This window comes from Ochotona curzoniae, unplaced genomic scaffold (genome assembly GCF_017591425.1).
Source record: "Ochotona curzoniae isolate NIBS_2020 unplaced genomic scaffold, NIBS_Ocur_1.0 scaffold_2587, whole genome shotgun sequence".
NCBI lineage: Eukaryota > Metazoa > Chordata > Mammalia > Lagomorpha > Ochotonidae > Ochotona > Ochotona curzoniae.
Window position 1 is genome coordinate 16,747,681 of NW_024467096.1, and position 13,327 is coordinate 16,761,007.

Consider the following 13,327-nt stretch of genomic DNA (forward strand, 5'->3'; position numbering starts at 1 on the left):
TCTTATTAACAATGGAGAAGCACATGCAGGAGTTCAGAAATTTAAGTAATATCTCACACAGAAAATGACAACACTGAAAGAAAAGCAAGCCAAATTATTGGAAATGAAGGATGCAGTAGAGGAAATTAAAAATTCAGTGGAAAGTCTCAATAATAGAATAAATTATGCAAAAGAAAGAATCTCAGAATTGGAAGACAGTTCTTGTGACTATGGGAAAATAATCAAAAAGCTGGAAGCAGAGCTGGGTCAAGCTAAAAAAAGTATTCAAGAATTAAGAAACACAATTAAAAGGCCAAATGTAAGAATTATGGGAATTCCAGAAGGTGCAGAAAGAGAAGATGGGTTTAAAGCTGTATTCAATGAAATGATAAAGAAAAACTTCCGTAATTTGGAGAAAGGATTGGGAAACAACATCCAGGAGGGGCACAGAACTCCCAACAGGGTTAATCAAAAGCAGTCTTCACCAAGACACATGATAATCAAGCTCTCTTCAATTGAGCATAAGGAAAAGATCCTTTATCACACAAGTGAAAAAAAATCAATTGACATTTAGTAGAATGGCAACCAGGCTCACAGCTGATCTCTCAAAGGAAACACTACAGGACATATTCCAGATTCAAAAAGGAAAAAAAAAATGTTGGCCCAGAATAATGTACCCAGCAAAACTTTCCTTTGTCTTCGAAAATAAAATGAAATTCTTGTACAGTATAGATGAGACTTCTTCCAGACATGACCTACAAATGATACTTAAACTAAAGGCAAATTCACATCCCAGCAAAATAAGAATAGAAGATTAAATCTAACAATGAACAATCCATTGCTAAAATGACAGACCAAGTTAACACCTATTTATATTAACTCTGAATGTAAATGGCTTAAACTCTTTGATCAAACATTGTAGATTAGTAGACTGGGTCAAAATACAAAGCCTGTTTATCTGTTGCCTACAGGGGTCATGTCTCACCAACAAAGATCAGTGGAAATTGTATCTCATGGATTTTGATATTTTTGCTTTTATTTTCATTTTCTTTTCATTTCTTCAAAACATTCTTTCTCATATTAAATTTTTTACTGACTCATAGGTCATACGGTAGTATCATTTTCTTTCAGAAGGTTCTTGATTTTCATTTCTTCAGTGACACATTAGTTGTTCAGTAGCATTTACCTTCCATTGTAAATTTCTACTTTTCTTCCTGTTGTTGATTTGTTTTGTGGCTTTTCATTGAAGGGGATGTAGAGTAACTGTGTAATGGAGACTATCATATGCAGATGTGAGGATAAATGGAGTTTGTATCTCTACTTTCAGATCAAAGATGGACTTCCAATGAAACTACTAAATTTATCTTGACAATAGGATGCTGTATCTCCCATTTTCATCTGCACAATGATGGGCTTATGACTGTTTATGAAGAATTACACTATTGTCATAATATAGGGAAAATCAGTGTGGGGAAAGGATCAGGGTAATCCAAGAGCCTATGGAACTGTAACATAAAATAATAATAATAAAAATGAAAACAAGAAAGAAAACATTATTATAAAAAACTGTGGAGTCATAATGACTAACCAATAACAAGGTAATTTACAGATAAGGACAGTATTAGGGGCGTGGTTATCAGAGGTGCCTTTTAATACTCGTACAAGGAGCAAAGCTGCATTGCACCTGCTGTTGCTGTGCCGAGGAGAGGTCTCCAACAACTCCTTCTTTATCTGGGAGCATGGCCAGCAAGAAAGTGATTGCCGTGTTTGGTGCAACACGTAGGAAAATCTTACTATGTATGCCCACTTTGTTCACCCTCCTGACTCAGTATTTCTAACTTCAGAGTTTGCAAGTGTGGCTTAAACAAAACCTTTTGACGGAATTGGGCAACACTCCTGAGTGCTTGAGTCATTGATGCCAAGAGGGGCAGGTGATTTCACTTCATTTCTCAGAAATCATCTCAGTGGGTCAAGCAGTACCTCTCTTTCTCTGTGTCTCTCTCCCTCCCTCTGTCTCACTAAAAGTGGCTGACTTCTGGATTAATTCAGTAGTTTTCCTAAGATTTGTGGAGACTTTAGTCCAAGTAGCTTCATGTTTTCCTGTATTTTTTTAATTTAAAAGACAGATTTACTAAATGAGGAGGAGAAACAGAGAGAGAATGTTCCATCTGCTGCTGGTTTGCTCACCAAATGGCTGCAACGGCTCAAACAGAACCAATCCAAAGCCAGTTTCCAGGAGTCTCGTCTGAGTGTCTGACAGAAGTAGAAGGTCCAAGTTCTTGGGTGATCTTTTGCTGCTTTCCCAAGCACATTGGCAGTCAGCTGGATCTGAACTTGGGCATCCAGGGCTCAAACTGCTGCCCATATGGGATGCCAGCACCACAGGTGATTTTTAAGGCCACTGTCCTGGCACCTTTTTTCATGTATTTTTATCGATTGATTAGTTGTTTGATTTTTGCTGATTCAGATTTTGTTTTCACCTTGGTGTCTTCAAAGTGTTCACATACTCACTAGTAGGATTCTGCTTTCTTCCTGGCTCTCTTGCAGGAATTAAAGAATATTTTATTGTGTTTAATTTTCAAGGCAAAGAGAGAGCGAGATGTCTTTTCTTATCCAGTACCTTGCTTTGCAGGAGTGGAGGTGCAAAAAAAAAAAAAAAGTCACAACAGTATCAGTCCTTCTCTCTGCAATTCATATTTTGAAGTCCTAGTTCTCAGTGTGTCAAAATGGGACTACTTTTGGAGACAGCATTTTAAAGGAGACAGTCATGTTAAATGGTACCATTAGGGTGGACATTAATGCAATCTGTCTGGAGTCCTTGGGAGAAGAGGGTATTTGGCCTTGGGAAATGCATGTGTCCACTAGCAGGAAGCTGGGGTTAGGAGCCAGAGCTGGGAGTTGAATCCAGGTACTCTAATGTGGGACATCAATATCCTAACTGGAATCTTGACCAATAATTCAAACTCTCACCCCATCCCACATTTTTGTGCCTCAGGAGTTAGCAACCTGTCATCCTTAGTGTTCTGAAATTTTGTAATGATGGCCTGGATGTGGAACTGTATCTATTTGTCACTGAGTCAGGCACTCAATGACCCCTGCACAGCACATTCAGAAATAATCTCTTTTTTGAGCCTTTATACCTGCATTGGAACGCCCCTGTCTTCATCTCCTAATTGTTTTCTCTTTCTTACTTTCCATTTCTTTGTGTTTTTCCTCTAATATTGGAAAATTTCTTATTTATGTTGTGAAGTTATTTCTGCTAAAATATTTATCAGTTTTGAAAATGTTTCCTTGTTTTCTTCTTGGGAGAAGAAAAAGTTTGTTTGAGTTTACAGTGTGGAGTTACCCACCAGCTTGCACCTCCTGGAGCCTGGACACAGTAGAAGCACAGGCACAACCACAGTACGAAACACGAAGCTGAGTGAGAACAGCGAGGCCAAATCTGAACTCAAACAGTCAATGCTCAAAACTCCAGATCTGGGCCCGGCGCGGTGGCGCAAGTGGTTAAAGGTCCTCACCTTGCACGCCCGGGATCCCATATGGGCGCCGGTTCTAATCCCGGCAGCCCCACTTCCCTTCCAGCTCCTTGCCTGTGGCCCGGGAAAGCAGCAGAGGACAGCCCAAGGCTTTGGGACCCTGCACCCGCGTGGGAGACCCGGAAGAGGCTCCTGGCTTTGGATCGGCATAGTATCGGCCCGTTGCGCTCACTTGGGGAGTGAATCATCGGACGGAAGATCTTCCTCTCTGTCTCTCCTCTCTGTATATCCGCCTTTCCAATGAGAAAATAATAAAAAAAAAAAAATTAAAACAAAACAAAACAAACAAACAAAAAAAAACCAAAAAACTCCAGATCTATGCCCTCCCCCTGAATGAAGGCTTCCTGGCTGATCCACACCCTAACACTACGAGTAGAGGAAATCTATGTGCTTAATCCACCAAACTATAACAGTCAGAATTTGGAGTTAACACATACACATGAGACAAAACTAGTCATCCCATAGCTTGAGCAACGATATGTCTGAAAAGGCTGAGAGGAACCTGAAGGACCAGGGAGTACCTCCTGAAGGAGATGCCACACCATGTCATCAAGGGCCTTGCTGGCAAATGTGCGCCAGTGAACATTCCTCTTGATCCTTCCCATGTTTCTTTTCTTCCTCATTCTACAGGTGCTCAAGGAGGCTCTGTGGCCAGGAGCCTTTTGGATGGCAAGCATTTTGCAGTGAGGGCATTGACCAGAGATATGACTAAACCCAGTGCCCTGGCGCTCAAGGATCTTGGTGCTGAGGTGGTGAAATGTGATCTGGATGACGAAGCATCTTTAGTGGCAGCTTTAAAAGGTGTCTATGGAGCCTTCCTGGTGACCAACTTTTGGGAATATCTCGACCAAGAGAGGGAAGTGCATCAGGTGAACAGCTGTCTGTGTCCTCCTGCCCCTTTGAGCCTGCTGTGCCTGGAATGTGTTCCCTAGGTGTGCAGGTGCTCAAGTTTATCCCCACATTGAGATGTGAAGATGGTGGAAGCTTAGTCTAGCTCTGATGACAGCAGGAGAGCTCTGATGTGAGAAGAGGTAGGAAAGGCATGAGGATGGAGTCTCTGTCGTGGACTCCTGGTGCTTTGTCAGAAGCAGAAACCCTAGAGGAGTCCCCCACATGCTCCCTGCGTGTTGCTGCATGATGTTCTGCATTCTGGGATTCTGCCAGCAGGAAGGCAGTACCAGATGCAGGCTCTAGAGCATCCAGATCTAGGAGTTCATTAAGCCTCTTTTCGTTATGAAGGTTCCCCCCTTTCAGCTATTTCATCTTAATAACCGAATAAACTCTACTGCGTCCACTCCTGTTGCCATCTCTAGTAACCCTGTCCTCCCTGGAAAAGGACATGTCCTCAGTCTGGGCAAAAATGGGAAGGTCACTCCATAGCATCACTGTGCTATTTATGAAATGTGTGTATTTTGGGCATTTGCTAAAAGTATACTTGATTGTGAGAACAATGTTATGTAGCATATATGAAATCTCAAAAACTGGTGTATGTGATTCTTTCACTGTGCCATTCATGAGAATCTCACTCCTCCAATTTAATTGTGGAAGGGAGGGGCCACATGGGTACCACACAAATGGAGGTTACTCTAGCATGAAAGAGGGAAAATGGAATGAAATGCCAGCTCCAAACTTCAGACAGAGAATCTGGAGATCAATTAGTAACAAGTACTTAGAAATTAACAAGTGAAAAAGCCCACAATGATGAGTTATGGAGAAAATCAAAGTCTGTATAGAGTAAATGTAAGCCTATGACAGCAGGGTTCAGCTTCAGCTGTGTTTGAGCAAAGACTATTAACCTAGCCCCAAGCTACCCCATAGGAAGGATGAGAATGGGGAACTGTTGCTATGTGTGTGATGATGGAAGGTGGGTGTGGTGGCCTCTTAGAACATACCTGATGTATTTTGATACCATATGTGCTTCCTCTCCATGTAGATGCAGATGATACGAAAAGGAGGAAGCAGGGCTCAGCCCCTGCCTTCTGCTCTGCACACAAAGAAAGGGTCCCACATTAAGGTTTCACTTTGGTCTCCCAGGGGAAGCTGATGGCAGATGTTGCCAAGCACCTCGGTCTGAAACACGTGGTGTTCAGCAGCCTGGAGTACGTCCATAAGCTAACTGGGGGCAAACTGACCGTGCCACACTTTGATAGCAAAGGAGAGGTGGAGGAGTACTTCTGGTCCATTGGTGTCCCCATGACCAGCGTCCGTGTGCCACCTTATTTTGAGAACTTTCTTGGTGTGTGGAAACCTGTGAAGGCCTCTGATGGAGACTACTACACTTTGAGTAAGTGGAAGGTTGCAGGGAACATCAAGCAGACATCTGCTGCCCTCCCTCCCAACTCTCTTCCTCCTGCCAGTCCTCCCTCGTTCTCTGTCTCCCTCCTCCTCTTTATGCACACAGTATCTGAGTGCCTAGTAGGGGCTCAGCTCTGTGGGAAGCACTAGAAGGATTTGCTAATTACTCAGGTGCCCTTGCAGGTGGTTACACTATCAAGGATTGGAGAACTTCTTTGAGACCCAAAGCACAAGAATTTCACATCCAGGCATTCACACGTTGATCTTGTTGTGCAAACCATTAGCCAGGAGTCAGTTTCAATTGTGTTTGGATGAGATGACCTCTAGGATCTTCTCCACTTGATCTTCTTGGGCAACAAGGGAGGAAAACTTTCTCCTTCTGGCACGGGTCAGAGTCAGAACCTTTCACAGTCAGAGCCCTGAGGGGCGGGGCTCCACCTCACATTGCTTGTTGCTGTAGGTAAGGGCTGAGGCCCAGGAGAGCAAAGTTTGAACAAATTCATTTACCTGAGGGAGCATTTTGTTTGGCCATGGTCAGAGGTGGCCTCTTTGAAGGTCAGGGATGTGAAAATGTCAAGGGCACCAATTCGATTGTTCCTTGACATATGATGAAAAGCACCAGGAGCACTGGTAGTGGCCATCACGGTGACCTGGGATACAGCAGTACGTGTCTGCCATGTACCACAGGCACAAAGGCTGTGACAACAGTTGACTGGCATGTGCACACAAGTTGGCTCTAATCACCTGCTCCTCATCGTCTTCTCCTAGCAGATTTCAGCACTCACTTCACCTGGTATTTCCCATGTCCAAAACCAGGACATTGTAATCCACAGATAAGCCTGCCTCTGGGTGAAAGGCTGATGTCTTAATTCTCTCCTGATGCCTCATTCCTTGGGGCTCCCCAATTCTGAGAAACACAATCTCAGATATCCCTGAGCCTCAGGATCCATTCTGGAAATAGCAGACACTTATTAAGCAACCCTGGTTGCCTGCCACGGTGTGCATATTCCCATTAAATAGATGAGGAGACATAAGTATGGCAGTAGCAGGATTTGAAACCAGAAGCCCACATCTTTACACTTTTCTTATAGCTATTTTTAAGCTCTGCCTAACACCCTTGCCCCACAAACATAACAGAATTCAAAGTCAGAAAGGACTCATTTGCTGATCTCCCAAAATGAAAACTGATTTTTACATATGAAGGTATCATTACAGTTTAACTGAAGGAATGAGCATACATTGCCGCAAAGAACTTCAGGTGAGTTTACCAAAAGACACTGATACGCGAAGCCTGACACAACACTGGGCTGAGATTTTGATCCTTGCCCTGGACTGTTGCTTGCTAATCCTAGATTTGCAGGGCTAGGTCCGGTCTACATTGGTTTCTAGTCCTAGAGTCCTAGGAATTTATAAGAATCTGTTAGGCAGTATAGTAAAGGCGCAAGTTTTGAAGTGATAGACAACAGTTTGAATCGTCTTCTGCTGCTTGCTGATCAATTAACCATGAACAATAATCTTCATGTTTCAGGGTCATTCCTAGGATTAAACTCACCAGCATATTTATCACTCTCTCCTCTTTTTTTCAAGATGTATTTATTTTTATTTGAAAGGCAGATTCATAGAGAGGAGAGACAAAGAGTGAAAGAGATATATCTTCTATCCATTGGTTCATTCCCCAAATGGCCACAACAGACAAAACTGAGCCGATCTGAAGCCAGGATCCAGGAGCTTCTTCCAGGTTTCTATGTGGATTCAGCAGCCCAAGGACTTAGACCACCCTCCTCTGTCTTCCCAGGTCGTTAGCAGGTGCTGAATCGCAAGCAGAGCAGATGGAACCTGAAACAGTGTCCATATCGGTTGCCAGTGCCACCGCAGATCATTAGCCTGCTAGCCACTCATTTGCTGGCCCCTCATTTGCTGATGTTTCAACACATATTTGAGGGTCCTTGTGTTTCCATCACCAATAAGAAAATCAGGAATAGGGGTCTGGCACAATGGCTCAGAGACTCAATTCTCACCTTGAATGCTCCAGGATCCCATATGGGTGCCAGTTCATGCTCCACTCTCCATCCAGCTCCCTACCTGTGCCCTGGGAAAGCAGTAGAGAATGGCCCAAAGCTTTGAAACCCTGCACCTAAGGAGGAGACCCGGAGGAAGATCCTGACCCCTGGCTTTAGATTGGCTCAGCTCTGGTCATTATGGCCACTGGGGGAATGAACCAGAGGACGAAAGATCTTTCTCTGTATCTTCTTCATTTTGTAAATCTGCCTTTCTAATACAAATAAAATAAATTTAAGAAGAAAATCAGTAACAACTAAAATAGACACAACTAACACCCTGAAGCTCATATTCTAGTAGAAAGATAGGCAACAAACAACTTCCCATCGCCTCTCGGCAGTGGGTGGGTCCTGGGACAGGGTGTCTCATGCCCGGATCCCATATGCCCGCCATCATGGGCACATGGTGAGCTGGGCTTGGGCCTGCCGGGGCTCCAGGGCTGCTGCCTTCTGGGTAAAGACCGAGTATGTGCTGTGCAGAACCAGGCTGGACTGCAACACCCATTGGTTCCAGTAGAAGGTGGGGCTGAAAACAGAACCAACCCAGCAATTGCAACTACCAGCTGACTGGGTGATGGACTGTGCTGGGCCCTGTGCTTGCTGGTGCATGCAAGTATCTGGCCTGGGAACACCTCAAACGAAGTTTCTTTGGTGATCTCCCCAATTGAAATGCCAGACTCAGAACCCTAACCATGAAGGGACAGAAGATGGAACAAGTTAATCAACCACCTCAGCTATAGGTTGCCAACAAAATACTGGGCAAATAGAGACACTATGATGGACAATGTCAATTAATGGATTTTCCAACAACCTCATCATATTTGGAGAGGCAAGATTGGCAGCAATTTCAAAACTGTTGACCTATTGAAACCACTTCAACGAGTATCTCGGAGCATGCCCCGCATGCGGGACTTGGGGTGGGTGGGAAACCAGGTGGGGCTTCTCCCTCAATATACCCCTCTACCTCAGATATATGAAGGAAACAATATGGAAATGATAGTCTTACCCACTTTCCTGTAGCCCTTGACCCTTTTTGCCCAAATTAACTATGTAAAGATTGTCAAAATGAAAAAAATTATATTAAAAAAAGATAGGCAACAAACAAAAACCATGATAGATAAATACTCTATGATATGCAATAAGGTGACAAATGCTACAGAAAATGTAGGGTAGAATAAGGGGTGGGGAAATGTTTGATTTATTTAAAACATGTATTTGTTTATTTATTTGAAAAGCAGAGTTTCAGAGAGCAAGAGAGAGAGAGAGAGAGAGAGAGAGAGAGAGAGAGAGAGAGATATTTTTCATGCAATGGTTCCCTAAATGACTGCAATAGCCAGAAATGGACAGCTGGAAACCAGGAGCCAACAAGTTCATCCGAGTCTCCCACATGGGTCTCAGTCTCCCAAGTCTTTGGACCAACCTTAGCTGTTTCCCAGGAGCATCAGTAGGAAGCTGGTTCATAAGTGGAGAAACTGGAAGTTGAACCGGTGCCCACATGGGATGTGGACAGAATGTAAAGAGTATGACCAGATTGTTCTCTTTAAGGAACTGCCATTCAGCTCTGACGGAGGCAGCAGGGAGCCTTGTGGATACTAGGGGGAAGAGCTTTTCAGGCAGAGGGAGCTGCTTGTGTGGCTAAACAGAACAAGGGCAAGAAGGCTGGTAGGAGTGAAGTCAGAGGTAACTGAAGGTCTACTTGAGTTAGCCTTGCAAATCACTGATTTTTCCTCACAGGGACACAGAGCTGTGAAGGACTTTGGGCAGAAATGACATGAGCTGACAAGATCACTCTAACTTCTCTATTGGCAAGAGGCAGTAGACACATTCAGGCGGACATATTCAGCAGGGATTTCCAAGCTGATGCTATAAGGAATCCTATTGTGCACACAGAAGCTGTGTAACTGAGGGGTGCAGATGTGATGGCTGTGTGGAGCTGTGCCCACTGAGATTTTCCTCACTGCACCCCACATTCCGCTTACATGGTTGCTTCCTTCTGGCTAGTAGAGGTGATGTAATTAAACTGTGTAATCTTGTTTATTTGTGTTTTCAAACTAGAGCTGCCCATGGGGGATGCACCGTTGGATAGCATCTCCTTTGTGGATGCTGGAATCATCATGTCTGACATGTTTAATTCTCCGGAGGAGTTCATAGGCAAGACTGTGGGCCTCAGTGCAGAAGCACTAACAATGCAACAATATGCTGACATTTTGGCTAAGAATTTGGGGAAAGATATCCGAGATTCAAAGGTGAGTTCTCAGAAGGCATTGTATGATCCTGGGGAACCCTGTGGGCTAACATTCCTGCCAACTTAGAAGATACTGTAGGGCTTTGGGTGTGTGGAGGCAGGGTTGAGCATAGCCTGTCCGAAGACACGGAGGAGGACTGTAGTTCCACAAGTCTGTCTGTGTTGGTTGGTGTGGTTGAAGCTCTAGCCTGGAGCTTTATTCCTTTGGCTTAAGGCTGTTCAGTGCATCAAAGGGAAGTTACACTTGGGTGGAATGAACCTAGGATCTGAAAACTGAGATGTAGTTTTTTCCTCTTGCACCATTCCAGTCCTCCATCCTAAGCTCTCACTGTTGGTCACTGCAGTCAGCAGGACTGGCTGACCCGGGCAAGGCACCTGGCCTCTCTGAGCCTCGGCTTCTTTATTTGCAGAGTGGGGAGAGTCACGTCTGCTTGCAGAAGATAGCAGCCTATTGAGAGGGCTTGCCATGATGTTTGGCACATGGTAGATATATGTCAAGCAGTTGGTATATACCTAGGGCTACTTTGAAGAAGGATTTTTGACAGGACAGGGGTGAAAACCGAGGCTCCCATGACTGGCTGTCAGAAGATACAGGAGCTGCTGCCATTGGGATGTGGTTTGTTTACCCCAGCTCTTCAGGAGCCACAGATCTGAGCCCCAAGTTGGCAGTGTTGAGTGTTGAGAGGCAGTAGGGCTTTGGGAAGTAGGGCACCCTGAGAGTCCCTCAGCTCCTTGGACACTGCCCTCAGAAGGGATTGAGATTGGTCTTGTGGGACACTGAATCACTTTCCACCAGAGGGATTGTTACACAAGTGCAGAACTGGCCCATCCCTCACTCTGTGGTCCTTCTCCCAGGTGCTCCCACCGCGGGGTGTCCTTTGCCAAAGCAAACCTGGTGTTGGCATTATGCCTTTGACCTCTGGAACTGTGGTAGCCCTGGTCTGGCTGGATTCTGTTTTCAGCACGAGTGAACCAGAGGCAGCGGGCGAAGAAACACATCTTAGTTGTGTAGCATATGTTTGGTTTAGTTCTTGAAAGCAGAGACAAAGACCAAGAGTTCCTATACACTGGTCTACTCTCCAATTGCTTGCAACAGCTGGGGCTGAACCCAAGCCAGGAAAACAATCTGTGTCTCCCACATGGCTTTCGGAAGCCTAGTTACTTAAGTCATTGCCTCTACCTTCCAGGGTGGTTTGGGTTAGCAGGAAGCTGGAATCAGGGGCCAAAATGGGGACCAAACCCAGGTATTCTGATGTGGCATACAGGTGTCTCAGTCACTCTCTGTGTGGCATCTTGACAACTTTCTGAATCTCTCCTCTCCTTGGTTTCTTCAGAAAGCGAGTTCAGAAAATATTATTAGACCTGTTAAGTAGGATTGTTGGGAGGATGACATGAGATGCATGTGGCAGACGCATGGCACTGTGTCTGTCACCCAGTGGGTCTCAACTAGACTAGACTAGAGCGTGACTATGGCAGACTTTGTATAGAAAGGTGAGAACAATACTAGCCATTTCCCATGCAGACCATTTTCACGAGGTCTCAACAGAGCTGTGTGGTGGTGACAGAGACCTGTTGGCCCACCAGCCTGCGTTCTTTGCATCCAGCCCTGTAAGAACAATGCTGCCAGCAGCTACCCACAAAAGTTTGCTGCAGTGAGATAAAAGGATGTTTCTCGTTTGGATTGGCAAGGATTAGGGAGTCATCTAGATTCCCAATTCAGAATTGTAAAGAGGCTAAGAGGTCGTTTTTTTTTTTTTTTTTCTGGGAAATGACTGTAGGTGTCAGTTCAGTGGCAAAATGACGTCTCGGTGTCTCACTCAGTCACAGAGCATTGGTAGAGAAAATAAGTTGCTTCCTGAGGCGAAAGAGGTAACCACCCAAGTTGGAGACGGATCTAGAAGGTCTCAAAGGTCCCTTGTCCTGGGGTGTCAATTGACTTCCAAGGACCTTTCCTAGGGCACTAGCCCCCAGGGCGGGGAGGAAAGAGAGGGAGAGGAAGCCATGTGGGGCTGCGCTATGGGGTGTGCTATGGGACTTTGTTCTTGTTCAGAGGCTAGGGATGGCTTACTTTGAGTGGTTCACAACCTACCAAGGATCTCCCAGCCACCCCAGCTGCTCTTGGGACATCAAGGCATTTCACAAGGCAGCTGAAGCTGCCACCGCATCCAAGGTTCTAGGGCCTTGCAGATTCCAAGTTGCACACAATGGCACATGCTGATATTAGGAACAAGGTTGACCAAGGTTCCAGCGGGGAAGAGCAGTTGCTATGCTACTTCTGGGGAGGACGCAGCCTGCCACAAGGTGGCGCTCTGTGACTCGCAGTCTGACGTCCTCCATCTCCCAGGGCCTCCATTTCTGCCTCAGGGAAGGCAGGGCCAGAACACAAGGCCATCAGGAACTCTGCTCTAGCTGAGAGGATGTGTCTGACCCTGGCAGAGCATGGCTCTCACAGTGAGACTCAACAGCACGCGTTCTCTGTGCTGAAAATGTGCAGCCCAGGAATTCCCTGCTTTCCTGAGACATGCGAGTTATCAGAGCTACCAAAGTGACCTACAGACCCTCAAACTCATCCTCCATGCTTCCCCCACAGTCTTCTATTGACAACTCACTAAGCTTCTAACTTCTTAGCTACAAAAATTAAACGTGTCTAGAAGAGTCAGTTTGCTGCGGCACGTTTTTCTGAGAAAAGGACTTTAGATTTTGGAATTAGACGTGGCAGTTGTGGACTTGTGAAGGAATAGCTTTTCAGAACTATTTTGAATGTGGATTTTAACATTCTGTACTGTTTGCTGAACAGATCACCCCAGAGGCTTTTGAGAAGATGAGCATCCTTGGAGCAAAGGGATTAGCCAATATGTGTCGTTTCTTGCAAAAGAGGCCAGACCGAAATATTGAGCTTACCCGCCGTCTATACCCTAAAGTCAAAAGCTTCCAACAGTTTGTCTCCGAGAACCTGGAAGCCTTCAAGAACGTCTAGAAAACCAGATGTTCACGTTGGGGCTCCCCACCTGTTATGCGTTCTCTCATCCTGTTCCTCTCCAACTTGACACAGCATTGAGGTTAGAATGCCACCATTTGCCACATCCAAGAAAGCCCTGGATCCTCCCTGCCTCATTTGGAAGGAAAGTCTGCACTGCTGACCAGGGACAGTGATTTGACACAAAAATCTTTTTAGCCAGTGATAAGGATGGCTCATCTGTTAGCAGACACAAGAA

The 13,327-nt window shown here is 45.1% G+C and overlaps 1 protein-coding gene across 1 annotated transcript; it reads left to right on the forward strand.

The window, feature by feature from the left end:
- Positions 1-1,718: 1,718 nt before the first annotated feature.
- LOC121171113 (nmrA-like family domain-containing protein 1) lies at positions 1,719-13,089 on the forward strand. Its single transcript, XM_041002588.1, has 5 exons — positions 1,719-1,758; positions 4,146-4,384; positions 5,550-5,799; positions 9,923-10,113; positions 12,910-13,089. Exons 1-5 carry the CDS (start codon positions 1,719-1,721, stop codon positions 13,087-13,089), a joined length of 900 nt encoding a protein of 299 aa, XP_040858522.1.
- The last annotated feature ends 238 nt before the right edge of the window (positions 13,090-13,327 follow it).